This window comes from Sminthopsis crassicaudata, chromosome 1 (genome assembly GCF_048593235.1).
Source record: "Sminthopsis crassicaudata isolate SCR6 chromosome 1, ASM4859323v1, whole genome shotgun sequence".
NCBI lineage: Eukaryota > Metazoa > Chordata > Mammalia > Dasyuromorphia > Dasyuridae > Sminthopsis > Sminthopsis crassicaudata.
Genome location: NC_133617.1, coordinates 702,941,071 through 702,960,182, shown reverse-complemented (window position 1 = coordinate 702,960,182; position 19,112 = coordinate 702,941,071). Strand labels below are relative to the sequence as shown.

General features: G+C 38.8%; 1 protein-coding gene across 1 annotated transcript in view; it reads left to right on the top strand.

Annotated features, from left to right (window-relative positions):
- PPARG (peroxisome proliferator activated receptor gamma) overlaps nt 1-13,993 on the top strand; it is a 160,045-nt gene extending 146,052 nt beyond the window's left edge. The window contains 1 exon segment of the mRNA XM_074283890.1: nt 13,536-13,993. Coding sequence (XP_074139991.1) covers nt 13,536-13,783 — 248 coding nt within the window. The 3' untranslated portion in view covers nt 13,784-13,993.
- The last annotated feature ends 5,119 nt before the right edge of the window (nt 13,994-19,112 follow it).

Genomic DNA, 19,112 nt, shown 5'->3' with positions numbered 1-19,112 from the left:
AAAAATCCCATGTAATTTTTTTTCTACTCAGTTGCAACTGTCCAGATGAACACTGAAGGATACTGTCAGTTATACAGATGTTTTCCTTGGAAACATACAGGGTTTTCATATAGCACAATGAAATATTTGGGTACTTGGTGAAATGTTTCTGTTTTCATAATTTGGCTAAAACAGACTGACTGGTGAGCACATATGCCGTTGGTTCAAGTGGACATCAAGTTCATCGTTCTCTCTTTTAGTTTGCAGAAGGAGGTGTGGGGTGTGAGAGGGAATCCATTCCTTCAGAAAAACCTCTCTTCCCATCGTCATCAGACTTCACATTGCCTGAAAGTCTTATCCTCTTTGGTTTCCCCTTCCTCAGTGATTTCAGAAAGAAAAAAAATTTGGTAGAGATCCAACTGACCTCATTCTGTTAGGTGACATTGCAAAAATGGGAAGGCCCCTTGGGGTAATGAATGACAGGTTGGGGGTTTTTTGGATGCTACATATCTGATTTGACCTAACTTAATATTTAGCAAGGTGAAGGAATAGGGGGGAGGAAGAGAAAAAAGAGGAAATAGTGATGTATCAATTAGATTACTTATTCAACATTCTGTCCCCTGAGAACTGATGACACCCTCAGATTAGGAAGTTTGGTTTATTTCCCTTAAAGCATCTACACATTCTCAGTCAGTTTTTCTAAAACCAGGTTTGCTGAAAAAGATGACTCAGTTCCTCCCAAGATTTGTTCCTAGGTCATTTATCCTATCTTCCATTTTGTACAAACCATGAGTTAATTAAAAAGTCATCCAAGTGACAGCTACTTATTAAAGTGCCAGGTTTAAAAGGTCTAGGGTCAACCAAAATCTCTTATAGGCTTTGTTTAAGCCTGGAACTTGATTTCTATTTATATTTTAACCCATCATCCCAAACTCTAGGGTAATCTAAGAATTGTGTTTGTATATTCACTCATTACTTAATATCACCATATCTCTCAATGCATTTATTAAATGCTTACTACAATCCAAGTATTGTGGTAAGAAGATATAAAGAGATACAAAGAAAGATTAAAAACAACCAGCCCCTGCTCTCAAAAAGCATTTTAACAGAGAAGAGAACATGTCAATATCTCATTTATTTAATAAACTGGCAAACTTCCTTTTCCAATAATAAGTATTTATATAGCTCTATGTGTATATATATTCCTATCAAATCTCTTAATCACCTAAGATTTTTAAAATATTACCAAATACAAGTTGTTGAGCATAGTTTATTAACAATAATAATATCTAGCATTTATATAATAATGAAATCAATAACAAAATAAAGACATTGATAATTACTTATCACAACCATAGTCACCTCAGAGACTCACTTTTTTTTTCTTTTTTTTTTATTATAGCTTTTTATTTATAGGATATATGCATGGGTAATTTTTCAGCATTGACAACTGCAAAATCTTTTGTTCCAATTTTTCCCCTCCTCCCCTTCCCCCTGATGGCAGGTTGACCCATACATGTTAAATATGTTAAAGTATAAGTTAAATACAATATATGTATACATGAAAGACTCACTTTAATGGCAAATGACTTCATTCCTGAGGACACAGTTTCACACCATTTAATTCCTTCTAGATAACAAATAAAGTCTCTTCATGAGATAAGTATTAAATGAGTTCCCTCAAGAAATAAGGCCTCTCCATTCTCTTTCTTTTAATCTTCTCCAGATTCTCTCAAGCCATTGCTCTTAATAGTTTCTCTCCAAACATGACTTTTTACAAAGTTTTTCTAATATTAAGTTATCATAAAAATGAGCTAATACTATTCTACAAGAAAGATGTTAATTTTCCCCTTTCTGTGTTCTACATAGTTTATCTCATAGAACCTCACAGTCAAAATTACACTTAGATGGAGGGAAGAACTCAACAAGGAAAACACTTAATAGACTGATAGTTACAACTGTAAACCCAAACTTCTCTTTCCATAGCATTCCACTTAAATAAACAGTAACTGTAACCTCTATAAGAAAGCCAAACGGAGCATGTGTTACCATAAAATTTAGTAATAATAGAGTAAAAAGCAGGTTTTTTAAAAATTCTGTGGTTGAACTTTCTTAAAGTATCATATTTGTTAGATGATGATGATGATGATGATGATGATTATGTTTAGTGTTTATGTTGTGCTTTAAGGTTTGCAAAATGCTTAATAATTGTTTCATTTGACCTTCACAACAACCCTGGGATGTGTTTTATTATTCTCCTCATTTTGTAGTTCAAGAATTGGAGACTGATGTTAAGTGACTTTTCCAGAGTCACAGGGCTAGCCAATCAGGGTCCTTAAAGAAGGATTTAAATTCAAGTCTTCCTGACTCCCAATTCTAGCTCACTAGCCCCTAGTTATTTCCATATATAGTACAGGGACCATGACAAAAATGTGAATTGTGTTTTTCATATCTATTCCTTACACTAGGCAGGGCAGGAAATCTCATTATCAAGATGAGGAAACAAGTGCAAAGAATTTAAGTCATTTGTTCAAAGTTTCACTAACAGTCTACTGTAGAATCCACTGCTCTAGATCCCTAATCTAGTGCTCTTTTCAGTGGGTATCCTTCTTCTAATGGAAGCTCCTTGAGCACGGCTAGAACTGTCTTTTGTATTGACAACTCTAGCACCTAGGACAGTGCCTGGCACATACATAGTAGTCACTAAATAAATGTATTTGTATTGACTTAAGAAATAAATGAGTGACCAAATGGGAAGGGGGTGGGGAGGAAAGAAGCACTGATTAAGCAGGGTGCTATGTACTAAAAACTGGAGGGTTCAAATGCCAAATCATTGACTTTTTTCCTCTATCCTTCTGGGTCAACCCATCTCTACCACTTACAGGATAGTGAAGAGCATTGACGCTGCAGCCAGATGATCTGAGTTTGAATTCCTATCTGCCATTTAATTACAGGCCTGGGATTCTTCACAAGTAAAATAGAAAGCTGGGCTAGATACCCTCTAAAGTTTCTTCTTAACCCTCTAAGGTTCTTTCCAGCCCTTAATCATATGGTCTCACATACATAGACATTCATAGACTGTGTTGGCGTATTGTTGATGATAATTGTTACCCATATTTCCCTTCACTGTCTAAACTCTACAAGTTTAATAGATCCAGAGTAGCAAGACACTTAATAGCCCAGAAGTATTGAGTAGAAACTCTTAACTCAAGCTTTCCTTCCGCTTCCTTCTTCCCCCCTCCTACAATGCCATTGATAGAGTAGGATGTGTGTGTCCAGCACTCCGAAATGACCTCCAGCACCAGCACTCTCATGGCTGGCATCATATCTTTGCCCCAACAAAACCAACAAGTCCTCCCAAAATGTGCCCAAAGATGGAAGCCAAGTGGCTGTGTTTTTTCCTTCTGCTTCAGCAAAGCTGACAAGCCCTGAGCCATGATATTGGAAACACTGCTCCCTTGAGTCCTGGCGCTTATACTTCATGGCAAAAGAAAGCAGGTGAGGCTGCCAGTTGGATGGAGCCGACACCAAGAAAAGGTCCTTTCTGTGAATTCAGAACAGTTTGGAGGCCAGCAAAGCTCTTCCCGAATTCCCAAGTCATAGGGGTGGGAAATTCTCCATTTTTTTTTTAATTTTTGCAAGTTATTTTGTGAGGCAAAATGCCCAACATCATCCTAACAACAGGGAAAAACTGAAAAATGAACTGCTGTGGCAACAAATGGGAAGTAATATGACCTTCCCAGGTACCCACTTAACCTAGAGCTGGGTTATACAAGTGCTGTGAGCCAACTAGTTAATTCTCCATCAATCTTAGCAGCCCTTTTTTAAAATCACTAATATTAAACCTTCTGGGTAGGATAGTTAGGCACATTTATACAGTGTACTGAGACCAAGTGGAATGAATGTTCTCTTATTTACCTACACATTTCTTTGTATATGGTGTCACTATCCCATGACAATTAAGCAGCACAGGCTCATGTGCGGGCCCACAGGTTAAATGTCCTCATTTTCCTGGGGCTGTTAGATGCAATAAAATAGAGCACAAGCCCTGGAGTCAGGAGGGCTTAAATTCAAATCCAGCCTTAGATACCTAACATTTACTAGCTGTATGACCCTGACTTAACCCCAACTGCGTCTTCAACTAAGTGTTGAACCTCAATGAATTCCATCAAGATGCAAAGATATACTATATCGCTGGGAATATTCTCACTCTTACAATCAGGCCTACCTGGATTTCATCCTGTCTTAGAAAAACTTAAAAGGAAAGGCTCAATTATGCCTCTCCATCCTATAGCCCTTTCCTAAGAAACTGTTTAGCTGAAAAGCAAAACCCTTTGATTATTGCCTGAGATCAGATCATTAATTTTGATCATTGATTATGAGAAAACCTACTGCAATGATGGGATCAGTAAGTGAGAGACCAAGCTTTGCTTCATATCATTTTTAAAGTTATTAGTGTTGTTGCATTTCAAATTCAACAAACATTTATTTTTTTTTCTTTTTTATTAAAATTTTTTATTTTCGAAACATATTCAGGGACAATTTTCCAACATTGATCCTTGTAAAACCTTATGTTCCAATTTTCCCCCTTATTTCCTCCCCCAGACAGCAAGTAATCTAATATATGTTAAAAATGGTAAAAAAATATGTGTTAAATCCAACATATGCATATATATTTATACAATTATCTTGCTGAACAAGAAAAATCAGATCAAAAAGGAAAAAAATGAAAAATAAAATAAAATGCAAGCAAACAACAAAAAGAGTGTTGTGATCCACACTCAGTTCCCACTGTCCTTTCTCTGGGTGTAGATTCAACAAACATTTATTAACAAAAACTTTCATGATCCATGTGTTCTCCAGTTTTACTAATGATTGGGTTCCCAGAATGTCTGAGAGTATGTCACCACTCTGGCTCAAGAACCCTTAATGGCTCTCTCTTAAAAACCACAGTCTGGTTGCAGCTACCTTTCCAGGCTTATTGGACCTCACTGCCTGTCACAAACTCAATATTGTAAGCCTAACTTGTAGTTCTCATTTCATATATAACATTTCATCTCTCACCTCTGTCTTTGCTTTACTTCCACGGCTGAAATTCTCTTTCCTCACCTGTGCTTCTTGAAATATCTAACCTCCTTCAAAGCTAAGCTTACTTGATCCCTCCCACATAAGGCCTATACCTTTTAATTAATAGTGTTCTCTTCTCCATTAAAAAAAATGCCATTTACTTTCCTTATTTCATAAATTTGTGTTTGTGTATGTAGACATATGCTCCCCAGCCCCAAGTAACAATGAATGTTAACTTCTTGAGAGCAGTGAATGTTTCTTTACAACTCTCTAGAACAGTGCGTGATACATGGTAGCTGCTTAACAAATGTTTATTGAATGAATGAAGTGTGTATCTCCAACCCTGGTTGTGCAACTATTTCTTGATACCTCCTTTATGCGCCTAAATTGCCTCTCTATAGAACTACTCTTTTTTTCCCCTTCAAGTTTCCAGGCTTCTGGGAGGATGAAGAGGGAAAGAGGGCCAACCTGTTTTAAAAAATAAAATATAAGCTAAGACAACTAGAGCATCTTCCTTGATGCTCTTCTTAAAAGCACTGTTTTATGACAAGATTAGTTTTAGATGAGATAAAATTGTAAGGGCAATATGCTTTAAAGGATCCCTATTTCATTTTCCCTATGAATTTAAGATGGTTGGGTTCTACTTTTCCACAGCCTTATAGTAAGTAAGTGAGGGTAAAATAGATGTTATAGAATCAGCTCTTGCAGCTACAGTCCCTCCCCAGGTCCCTTCTGCAACTTCATGTCCTCTGCTGCCTTAACTGACATTATCTGGATTTGGATAGGATCATTTTTATTCTGCAATACCACACAGGTTTAGGTAAGTGGATTTATAACTTTTTTATTTCACACATCATCAGTTAAATGCTAGTAATACTGATGAGAGAGTGGATGAGGTCAGTACAATGACCATGTAGGTCGTGGAAGGTGATGAAGTAGATGAACCAGGAGGCCAGATGATCCATTTCATAAATAAAGGACACTAAGCTCCATGGACTCTGGAGTTCCTGGTCACCCAGCAACAGAGCTAGGACCAGATCAGTCGTTGTTCAGTAAGGGCTGTAGTCACCATAACCATTCTGCCCACAATTGATAGGCATCCTCTACTAGTGGGTGAGTTGAGTGTGAAATGACTCATCAGATCAATGAAACTAGAAGCATCCCTGGTGTTTGCTCCCAATAACTTCAGTCAGGGTCTAGCCATGGTCCTGACGACGTGTATCACAGAGCTTTAACTTAGCCCCCATTGCAACTGTGAGATATGTAACCTTGTCTGCTGCAAGGAGAAGGCACCCACGTTAGCAGCCAAGCCTGGCAGTTTGGAAGAAGTTACGTGAGCAGACAAGCTTAGAGACTGTGGGATGTGGTAGACAGGGCACTCAGATCCAAACCACTGAATCATTCCCCTCGCCACCGGAGGCTGCATGCTCTCTGATGTGTTGGGGTTCTCGTAATGTGCATCTAAACTCTGCATGACCCTAGGCCCCAATGGGTCGTCCTTCTGACTGGTACAACATGTCCAGATGCCTGGACAGCCTTCTGTCAGTAAGGAATAATGAAACCCCAGTGCAAATCTGAAAACACTAATGGAAGTCACCATGATAGCTATAAAAGGAGGTGATTGTGGTAGGAAAGAGGGGAAAGAAGAAAAAGAGAGGGAAAAAAAAGAAGAGGGAAAAGAAAAAAATGGAGGACAGAGAGAGAGTGAGAGTGAGTGAGTTGGATTGGGGACAGTCTTGTAGATAAATGAAATAGTTTATATGGTACAATTTGGGGGGGTTACTGCTTTGTTATAATTGTCTGATATTCACCATTACATATTCATTCCTTTGGAAGCTGAAATCATTTGTGTCATTTAGCATCCCCTATTAAAATACAGATTTCCTATTAAAATCACTAGGGAAGGAATAGCAAAAAATAGAAATTGGAGTTTGTGCATTTGTTTATATAAGTTATTTCATTTAATTCTTATCAGTAAAGGGGAAGCTATGATATCTCCCCATTTTACAGAGAACACAACCTCAGAGGAGCAAAGTGTTTTGCTCTTGCTCCCACAGTTTTGAAGTGTCAGAGCCAGCATTTGAATTCTAATTCTTTCTGACAGGCCAGTATCCCTTCCACAACATCTATCCCCTTCCCAGTGCTATTTGCTATCTGAAACAGGGACCTGAAGGAATGAGGCTTAGGGTAAAAGTTGGAAAGATACTTAGCATTGGGGAAGTAGGAAGTTCATGTCTCCATTGTAGAATCAGAGGTTCAGAGTTCTGCTCTTAGCTTCCGTGGCTTTCTTTAGGACTTAGCTCAAACCCCACCTTCTGCAAGAGACCTCTGCCAGTCTTCATTCCTCCCCAATCTTCCATCTCGGAGATGCAGAGATTTTGGAGATTCCTAGTTATTTACTTGTTGTCTCTCTCATCCATTAAACTGTGAGTTTTTTGAAGGCAGGGATTTTTTTTTTTTTACTTTCTCTGTATCCCCAACCCAATACCACATAGTAGGTGCTTCATTAATACATGTTGACTGAGTGAATCCTATGGGAAGGGTAAAGGATTAAAAACTGATGATAGAACTTACTGAGTGACTCTGGCTGTGTCACTGTAAGGGCCTCATCCAGGGAAAACAAAAGGAAAACTTTTTAGGAGGCCATAAGGACTCAGAAATCCCTTTCTTCTCAAGGAGCTAGATTCACTTCTCTGGAGGGAATAATCCAGTGAAAAGGACTTGAATCCTAATAGGGAAAGCATGGGGAAGTTCTTTGAAGCCTATTACAACATTTTGCATATAAGAACACTTAATAACAATTTAATTCAACCAATAGATAGTTATTATTAAATTGTAATTATTATTGCATTAAGTTATCTGCCCATTTCTGTTCCCTCTCCCCTCTTTTAGCTACTAGTTTTGTGTGTGTGTGTGTGTGGTTTTATGCTTAGGAAATTAAAACTACTTATCAGGATATTTTAGGGAAAAGGGCAGGGAGGGAGGTGACCAAGTGAACTGTGTGAGGTATAATAAGGGACACTTGCTACTTAGTGGAAGAGTAAAAATAGTGAATTGTTCGGTCAGCTCTCCTGCTCTGTCCCTCCCTCCCCGCCCCCATAACTCAAACAAAACATAATCAGGTATTTTATTTATAGAAGTGACTGTTACTTGGACCAGGACCAGAGAAGGCATTAATAGCACCATTACTATAACAAGGAAAATGTTAACATGGGAGACCTACTTAAGAATGAAGGACTTTGGCAGAAGCTTTTGCCTTTAGACAATGAATGTGCAAATTATAAACATTTTTTTATGTGAGAGTTAAACGCTTAAGAGACTTTTAAACAACGTTGTTCCCCTTTTGCCTGTCAGCAGTTTTACTTGAGAGGAATCAAATCCTATACTGGACAGAGTCCTATACTTAGAGCCAGGAGGACGTGATTTAAATCTTGCCTCTGCCACTAGGTCTTCTGACTCCTAGTGTGCCACTTAACCTAGGATCCTCAGTTTCCTTATCAAAACAAAAGAGGTGAAATAGTTTTCATGTCTTGACCAACTTCACAGCTGCATTCTTATTAGTCTCTGAGTATCTTCTCTCTTTAGTCTTTTCATTCATTCAAACTAACTATCCCGTCCCCCAGAGTCAGCAGCCAAGGGCAGGAAGTCAACAAGTGGATGCCAAGAGGGGAGAGATATGAAGGGAAAAGACAAAGACATAGAAGGAAGAGAGTGAAAGGAAGATGAAAAAAAGTCAACAAGAGGGAGGGATGTGGGAAGATCACCAAGTACAGCATGTTCATATAGCTATCAATGTTGAAAACCAGGTGAGAAATTAATTTTCCCTAAAAGTAAGAGAGGGGGAAAGAATTCATTCATTCATTCTCTGTCTCACTTTTTGTGGGGAGGCAGGCGATGAGAGTTTATAGATGAGGCTGCATTTGAACTCTGAATCTCCAGGCTCCAGGACCTATGCTCTATCCACTTGACCATCTTGCTGTCCCCAATATGCTCTTCTAGAAAAATGACTTATTTAACTGTGATCCTCCATGTCCTTGCCTCAGGATCTCCACAGTAACTTATGGGGTCTCAACACCTCTAAGTCTCTAGAAATGATCTGTCCTATGTTATGGATGATGCATCAGCTTCTTTCCTCTTTCTTCCTTCCTACTTGTTGCCTCTTTTTAGGAAATGCCTACATTAAGTGGGCAGCTTGCAAAATGTTCAGAGCAATTGGACCCATGTTGGTTAAGTACCGCTGTAACTAACCCAAATATGGGATCATAGCCCTTCTGGATTTACCCACAATGGACTGCTGTCTAATCAGCTCCAGGGCTCATTGCATGGGGATAGGAGTTCTTTCCCAATCCTTTATAGCCTGGAGAATGACAAACCATTAATTGACTCCAGGTTCTTTGGGTGACTTAATACTGCAGTGTATAAATCACATAGTTCTTTTCCAAATGGGCCTTCTAGGGGGCCTGGCGTCAGTGTGGGCCTAATGGAGATTTGAGAAGGGGGATCTTGACCCTGATCCTATCTTGGACCCCAATTTTAATCCTTATCACAGTTTAGAAGAGGCTCCTCATTTGGGACAAAATCTTACCTAGAAAGATAGTTAGTGGGAAAACTAAGGAAATTTTGTAGCAGGAACCTGGCAGATATAAATAAGTAGCATGATTTAGTGAGTAGAGGGGGATGGACTTGGAGTCAAGAATACTGTCATTCAATTCTCCCCCTTGACACTGTGTGGCCATGGAAAAGTCTATAGCCTCAGTTTGCTCATCTATAAAAATAAGTATCATATTACCTGTAGCATCTATGATGATTTTTGTAAAGCACTTTGACAATTTTAAAATATTTTATTAATGTATGAGGATGGTGCTTAGAATATTAGGAAGATGCCTGTAGCCCACTAAGATGACTAAATATTACTTTGCTTCCTGGAGGATAAGGAAGCAGGATGGAGGTGTTCTAAGTGTCCAAGACAGAAGGGAATACTTGTGATAAATATTACAAATTTAGAGCTGAAAGGAATCTTACAGCTGATGTTTAGTGTGAACTCTCCCCCCCCCCATTTTACTGATTTGGAACCTGAGGCCCAGAAAGTTTGAGAGATTTATCCAATTTCACACAAGTAATTAGGGGTACTAACAGTGATACCACTGTTTTAGAATCCAGCTGATCCCTAATTTACTTTATGAACCTGTCATGCATCTTCCCCATTACATTTTTAATTTTCCCTTTTTTTGTTCTATGAAATATGCTGGAAAATAAGTGTCAAGTAATGAAACAGCACTTTTAGAGTAAGAAGAACTTCAAAGATTTTAGAATGAGAGATAACCATGGAGGTCACATAGTTTATAATTTCTGCATTTTCCAGACAAGAGAGAAATGATTTGCCAGTTTCTCACAGGTGGTAAATGACAGGAGTCAACATTTGAACCCAAGGCACTCTTTCCAGTCCTTGTCCTCATATGTGATACTCTCTCCCATGGGCTATTTCTGGAAGTGAAACTGGTCCTTGGAGAGAAGGTATTTAATCAGGGGCCACAAAACTTCAGCCAATCTTCCTCTATCACATCATAAAGAATAACTCTCCAAATGGGGATTTGAAAATCCAAAACAGATCCTCTTTCCCCTTGGCCAGTGAGACCAGTTCCATTACCAAGCAACAAAGCCAAGTGTTTCCAGCAAGGTCGATCAATTGGATATCAGCTGGATCAGCCAGAGGGCTCTTGGTTTGTGATTTGTTTTTAAACTTCCACAGAAAAATTAAATATTAGATTAATGTGAGAGTCTCAGCAAGTTGGACTTTATTGCTTAGCTCCTATTGTAGCTCACAGAGAGAGAGGCTTCATTCCTGATGGCTACAATCTGAATGAATGGGATAATCTGCAGGAAGGACTATGTCTCTAGGGAAAACGCTTCTTCTTGCCCTCTGCTCTCTATTTCTAACTCTAAAGAAATGGCTGCCAGTTGTTCAGAGGCTACTGTGTTTGTACAGCCAGTGGACTTGGAAGTAGTGTGCCTCCATTCTTGGTAGCATATATAATTCTTACATTATTCTCATTTCTGAAACTATCCTCTGCTCTTCAGTCCTCCTTTCTTTTCTCTCTCCCCCCCATCCCTCTTTATTATTAGGATAACAAAGAAAAATAGATGATTACATCTAAAAATGCATACAACATTCTATCCTAGAAGTCCTCCACTTTTCTACTAGGAGAAGCCTCGAGCCTCCATTTCTTTGCAAAGAGTCTGGGAAACCAAGACATCAGCGTACATGAAGTCCAAAAGGCACCAGCCCAGAGTCTGATTTTGCTTACAGCCTGGATCACTGGTGGTTTTCATTAGTGCAAAGTAACTGTGGGAAAAGGACAGCTTTTCCAGGGGCATTCATTACTCCCTTGGCCAGGACTAAATCATTGCTTTCTTCGCTAGAATCTGAGATCGTTATTATTCCAAGCCCAAATGCTGAAATCCCAAAACCACCAATACTCGAGTCAATAGGGTGTGTAAGGAAAACTAGAAAGGAGGCGAGCTAGTTTCTTCCTGTGCTGAAAAAGTGAAATTAAGTCTGAACCTCCTTGTAATCCTAGAGAAAGGAGGGACCTTGAAAATGATCTAATCCAATCCCCTCCTTTTAAAGCACTGAAGCTCAGAGGAGGGTAAATGACATGTTCAAAGTCACACAGAAGTAGATCTTATGAGAAGGAGGATTCCTAAGTCTCCAGATTCTTTTCATCACCCTTTACTCTAGGACTTAGCACCCTGCCTAGCACATTGTAGGTGCTTAATAAATGTTGATTGATTGATGGATGGACTTCCAGATATGGAGCCAGAGACCTGGCTGGGGTTTCCTATCACTTCCCCTTCCCATAGACAGAAGATGCAATCTGGTTCATCCCTGGCTACTGACAAAACCCTTGAGTTAGAATCAGTGGCTTATTCACAGCTGAATCAGGCTTGCTGGTTTAGCAGGGCAATTGTAGCTTTCAAGCCAGTGTTCCAATCTGAGGTCCACTCTGCTGAGAATCCTTCAGCATTATTCAGGAAAATTTATAAAAAAGCCTAGAAATGCTGTCATTTCCCCCAAATAAAACTGGATCTAGAAAGGTCAACTGGGAAGGATTTCCACTAATGGCCAGAGTTGATAATAAAAAAAGAGAGAGGCCTATAATCTCAAAGAGTGAGATTTGGGGATTATTTCTGGGAATATTGAGAAGCTGCATCTGTGTATAAGCCAGGCTGAAAGATTAAGACTCTATAAGGAAACCATCGTATAATTAAAATGAAAAACTGTTGCATTCCTTCACTTGCAAAGTGTGTTTTAAATGGTTGAAGGGAAAAAACATAGGGTTTTTTTGTTTGTTTTATTTTTCAATTTCAGGTTTTACATCAGATTGCTTGCTGTCTTGGTTGGGTGATAAGGGAGGGAAGAAGGGAAAAAAAATTGGAACTCAAGATCTTAAAATGATGAATGTTGAAAACTATCTAAAAATAAAACACTATTGAAATTTAAATTTTTTTCAAGTTTGAAACTTAAGGTTTTAAACAGATTTGAAATTGCTTAAGGGAGAAAAATTTAGAACATAAGGTTTTGCCAAGGTGAATGTTGAAAACTATCTTTGCATGTATTTGGAAAAATAAAAGGCTATTATTTTAAAAAGGGCTTGGCTGAAAGTGCCTGGCACATAGCATTTAATAAATGCTTATTGATTGAAAGTAGATAGAGGTTATAAAGTACAAATTGTGTTAATAAGGAAGCCAATGGTTGAAAATGAATTAGCTAAAGCTCAGTGAGGCTGTTCAAAGGCAGGATTGGAGACAGGATAGTCATAAAGGAAAGACATTTTCCTACAATTCAAGGCCTTTTTATGGTCTCCTACCACCCTTTCCGCCCATCATTTCCCTCCATATATTGTGCACCTCAGCCCTGGTCTACTACTGTATATTCTCCACCCACTTTGCTTTAATTTATGATGTCTCGCCTGTGTCTGGAATGGCTTCCTTTCGCCTTCTTCACCTTCTGAATTGGTATCCATTCTTTAAAATAACTCTTCTCCATAAAATCTCTCACTTGGCAATAACTCCTCCCGAGAATTTACCTTATTCTCTATTTTATCCTCTAATAATAATATAACCTTGTGTGTCATAGTCATCTGTATTTATATCTTATCATCCTAAACTGTAAGAGCCATGAGGGCAGGGACCATATCTTAGCTGAGATTCCTAGTTTTTCCCACTTCTGTACACAGGAAGTGCTTAATAAATGTTGAATGAGTGGGATGGCAGGAGCGCCAACATGGAGCTGAAAGGGACCTCAGAGCTCCTCTCACACACACATGTGCACACATACACTTCTCCAACATCTCTTATTGGGATTTACTTTTTAAAAAAACTCAATAAAATTTTAGGCTGCTCCCTTGGCCAGGAATGTCCTGGAGAAACCTTTTCACTGCCTCTGTGACTGCCTGTCTCCTGATTTGTTCTCCATTCTCCTTCCCCAGACCGCCCTGGTTTGCTGAACGTAAAGCCTATTGAGGACATCCAGGATAACTTGCTGCAGGCCTTGGAGCTCCAGCTTAAGCTGAACCACCCCGAATCATCCCAACTGTTTGCCAAGTTGCTTCAAAAAATGACAGACCTCAGACAGATTGTAACAGAGCACGTGCAGCTGTTGCAAGTCATCAAGAAAACAGAGACGGACATGAGCCTTCATCCACTCCTACAAGAGATCTACAAGGACTTGTATTAGCAGGAGTCCTAACCCACTGACAGCGTGTTCCTTCTTCCAATTGCACTATTTCTTTGAGGGAAAACATGACATGCCTAAGAAATTACTGTGAAAACAAAAGCATTTTTAAAAAAAGGAAAGAGCTTTAGAATAATAAGATCTATTTTATGCGTATTGTTTTTAAAAGACACATTTACAATTTACTTTTAATATTAAAAAGTGACTATATCATGAAATTGCTGGCAGTATTTGGAGAATGAGTCTGGTGTTGTGAGATTGTGTCTTGTTTCCATTTTTATTTTAGCCTCTCTTTTTTTCACAGTATTCTGATTGTTGTTTTGTTTTTTTTTTAAACTGTGGATGACTCTGCCCATAAATCTTCATCTTAAAATAAATTAATTTCTTTGACTCCATCTACAGGAACCATTCTAAAACATCTGATATCACATGTTCCCAAAGAGTCCTGAGGATTCCACTGTAGCCTTCTCAAGAGCTTATATTTCTCAATCTGGATTGGATTAGAAATCAGTAGACTCTATCCCAGAATGGTTGGCTTTAAGAAGCCAGCCTTTTTCCATGACCCTGTACCTATCTTCCAGTACTATTAGATGCATCCTATTCAGTGGCCTGCTCGTATGTTATATATGTGTTCCATGATCCTAGATCTGGAGCTAAAAGGGATCCCAGAGGCCAGCTAGTTCAACCTTCCTATTTTATGGTTGAGGAATCAGAGGCAGATAAAAGTGACTTGGAAGTAGTGACATACGGAGTAAGCACCACAGGATTTGAACCCACCCCATTTACCTCTGGAACCAGTGCTCTTTCAACTATACCCTATTGCCTCTCTCTCTGTGAAGTATTTATTGAACATCTATTGTATACCCCACACTGTGCTAGACACTGTTGGGAACTAAATGCCCTTTAAAGTAGAGTTCCCTTGAAAAGACAAAAACAGCATTCATGCATACATTCAAAGAGTCTTTGCTAAGCACCAGTTATTTGCCAGGTACTGTGCTAGGTACTGAGAATACAAAGAGAAGAATACAACTCCCTATTCCAAAGACTTTATATTCCACAGGGGGAAATAAAATGGACCCAGTAAATCATTATAAAATATAAGTCATTTCTAGAGGGGGGGGGGTGGGAAAGGCTTTGGGAGATAGGTATTAAGCTAAGTATTAAAAGAAGCTAGGAATTCTAAGAGGCAGTGGTGGAAAAGGATTCCATTCTAGATAAGAGGGAACAGCCTTTTCAAAGGGAGAGGAGGTGGGCTACTTTAGCTAGAATGGTATTTTGCATGCAAGGGGATGAGGTAAAAAACAGCCTGGAAAGACAAAGCTGGAGCCAGATTTTAAACAGAACAATTAGTGTTTTGTCCCAGAGATGACAATAAATCACTGAAGCTTCTCTAACAAAGAAGTGACTTGATTGGACTTAGGCCTTAGGAATATTAATCTGACAGCTAAATAAGCAAGATAAATTGGAAAGAGAAAAAACTGTAGGCAGAAAGGCCAATTAGCAGCCTAGTAAAAGAGTCTAAAGGGAGTGAGGACCTAATTAGATAGTGGTATAGATGAAAAGAAGGGAACAGGTATGAGGATGGCTGAAGAGGCCAAATCATCAAGACTTGGAAACTGATTAAATATAGGTAGGATAGAGAGAAGAGTTGGGAAAATTCTGAGATTACAAATTGCAAGCCAGTTAGGAAGAGGGAAGTGGGTTAGAGGAGAAAGATAAAAGTAAGTTCTATTTTGGACATGTTGAATTTCAGATGCTTGTGGGATATATTTGAAACAACTAGAGAATACAAGGTAATATGTAATTAAGGGCTAAGTACCACTGTACAGGCTGTAAGTACAAGAGGAATCCAGAAGAGAGAGGGATCAGTGAGAAGTGGAGTCTCAAAAAGCTACTGAAGTAGATTAGCATTAAGCCAAATTTATGACACAAGTTTTTAACCGTTTTTAGGGGTGGAGGAGTGGGTTTCAAACCCCTTCGGTAGTTTGGTGAAATTTATAGACCTCCTTCTGAGAATAATGTTTTTAAAAACATAAAATAAAATATACATGATTACAAAGGAAACCAATTATAATGAAATTTATTTGTCAAACCATATATTTCAAAACAAGCTCATAAACCCCAGGTTCAAGAATCCTTAGGGGAAGATGAAGAGAAATATGAGAAAGCATTGCAGAGTAAAAATAATTAAAATAAACAAAGGTACAAAAGTAGGAATGAGTTTTGTGGGAGACTGTAAGAAAAATAATCTTACTGTTCAACTTCTCCTATCTGTGACTGCTCCAGGGTCTAGAACCCTCTAGTTCATACCTATATCTTGTCTATATTTACTCTCACTTGCATTTTTCCTTCTGCCTTCACGTATCCACTGTATGCTCTCTCTCCTTGGAATTCATGGATTTTACTTCATAAATCATTTATTAGCTCAATTGGGGGCAATTACTGCCTATTTAAGCCCCTGCATCTTAGTGTCTTTTCTGTGCCCCTCACCAGTGTTCTTTCCCTTCTCAAATTTTCCTTGAGCATTTTGGATCTCTGTCCCCATTACCCTCTATCTTGTATTATAATATTTATCTGAAATGGGGATGGGAATGTTGGGGATACATGTTGTATCTCCCAATAGACTGGAAGCTCTTTGAGGGCAGGAACTGTCATTTTTTTTTTCATCTTTGTATCCCCTGCACTTAGCACAGTGTTTTGCACATAGTAAGCACTTAATAAATGTTGAATTGATTTGAACGGAATTGACACTAATCACCTATTGACTTATATAATTATCTTTATACATAGATCCAAAAAGTTGTAAGCCATAACTTCACCATTCCTTGGCTTTGAAGAGATCTTTATTATAGCTGCCCTATCTTGGAGGTCTTTCATCCCAGGAACTGGGTGGAAGATGACCATTAAAATCTTGTTCAGTGCTAAGATTCTGTCATTACATAATCCATTCATTCATCTCAATGAACATTTATTAGCGCCTACTATGTGCCAGCTATGGTGCTAAGCACCCAAAAGGGCACAGGATTAAAGGAAGGTAACCCCCACATTTTCTAGGAATTGACAGTATACCAGGAATGACAAATACACATACATGGCTAACTGCATTACAATTAAAACAATGCCTAAATGTGTAAGTAGAATACAAAAGTCAGATGAAGGAAAGATCTCTCTCCTTCTGAAAGCTGGGAAGAAGGAAGCATTTGAGTTGATCACGAAAGATTATGTATGTTAACCAAATGAGGCTATAGATGAAAGGGCTTTGAAAACTAAATATATTATGAAACTAAGATTATGACTGCATCAAAATGATTATCATTTCTTCTAATGTCATTTTCTGGGAAGTCTCTTTCCCTCGAGCAGAAGTTCCAATGAGTGCTGGAGTACCCTCAAGACAAAGTCAGATAGGGCTATCTCATCTTAATCACAAACTAAACACATCTATGGGATGGACACCTTCATCCATCACTAAATTAATAGTGATATATCTCCTATTATATCTAAAAATATAATACTGCTCCCCTGCGCAGCTCTGGGTACAGTAGGGGCCATTACTTTAATTTCCTCAAGCAGCTCTAGAGGAAACCTGAACTTACCTATCTTAGAAGCCCAGCAAATACTTCAGCTGCCACTAATGAGCTGTGTGTGACCTGGGGCAAGCCACCCTATTCCTTGCAGTCTCTTTCCCCATCTGCAAAACAAAGGGGGTTGTCCTGGATGATCTCTAAGGACCCTCTTAGCTCTAATAATTCTTTGAAGCTAGGATATCCATCCAGTATATCATCGTTCCACTTATTGCACATTCTCCTGAGACTCTATGGGACCAGATACAAAGGCCCTCTACATGACAGTTAAACATCTGGAAGAAGTGACAAAGTAAATCAGTCAGCTGGATTTTCCAGGTTTACATGCTGCCAAACATCTGGATGTTTTGAAACATCCGGATGACTGACTGGAGTTTTCACTGTCCATCTGAGAGCTTGGCTCCATAGGGTCTCAGCCAAAGAGAGAATGTGGAAGAACCAGACAGGAAGGTAGGGGCTCTACCTCCAAGGGAATCACTTGCTTTTTACTGGATTTCTCAAACAAGAAGCCTTTCATTTCGATTCATTTCTTAGAGCTGGTTTCCCATCGACTCTATTCAGCTGTGTCCAAGCCCTTTCCACATTATCAGAGCTATCCTTGCCAAAGTAAGAAAAGGGGAGAGAAAACTCTTCCCCCACCCCAAGCTCTCTGTTCTTTGGCACTAAACACTAACATTCAATAGCTTTCAAGCCCTGGCTACTTCTGAATTCCCATCTTTTCCTCTCTTTCCCTGTGGTTTGGATGATAATTTCCTAAATGCTTTATGACACATTATGTCCCCCTTTCAGAGTTTCAGCTCCTCTCCCCTAGGATGAATCACATCTTAATCACCAACTGTATCATCAGTTATTTGTAGGATTTTCTTGAGGCACATTAACACACTAGGGGATTTGTCCTAATGAAAATGGGAAGAAAAATAACTTTAGTCAAAAAGCGGAAAGGGTTTCCAGGTTTCTACAAATGCCCTCTCCCCTTATTCCAACCCTTACAGCATGGTCTATACCCTTACCCATTTCTCTAATCCTCAGAAAGCCCAGAAACTAGCTGTTATGTCCCTCCATGGATGGTGACATTAAAAATACTACAAATGTCTAAACCCACTAGGCTAATGGGGTTTTAATTTATTTGGTGGATAATGCAGAGCACCTGGAAAAACTGGAAAGGTTTAAGTAAGCTTAGATAGATTTCCTCAACTTATAGAACCAAACTAATCTCTGAACTATATGTTTAGAAGAGAAAATGGAAGCGGATTGTTTTATGATCAATATTTTATTGGTGGAGCTATGAATGGGTCCAACAATTCTGAAGAATATTTTGGAATTATGCTAGAAATCAGAGTTCTCACTCTTGGTCATATGCCCCAAGGAAGTCCAAGGCAAAAAGGTCCCCCTCTATGCAAAATAATCATAGCAGAAATTTTTATGTTTGCAAAGTCCTGGAAACAAAGAGTGACCATCGGTTGGGAGAGTGGCTGAACAAATTATGCTATATGAATGTAATGGAATATTATTGCACCTTAAGAAATGACAATACTGAGTGATTCAGAGAAATAGGAAGATTTGTGTGAACTGATGAAGAGTGGACTAAGCAGAATCAAGAAATACTTAATGACTGCATTGATAGAAATGAAAAGAACATTAAAATAAAATTGAATAAAGTCTAATGGTAATAGCTAACCTTGGCCCTCGTGAAAGAGATGAGACATCTCCTTTCTTTGGAAATATGGGGACTATGAGTGTAATATGTTACA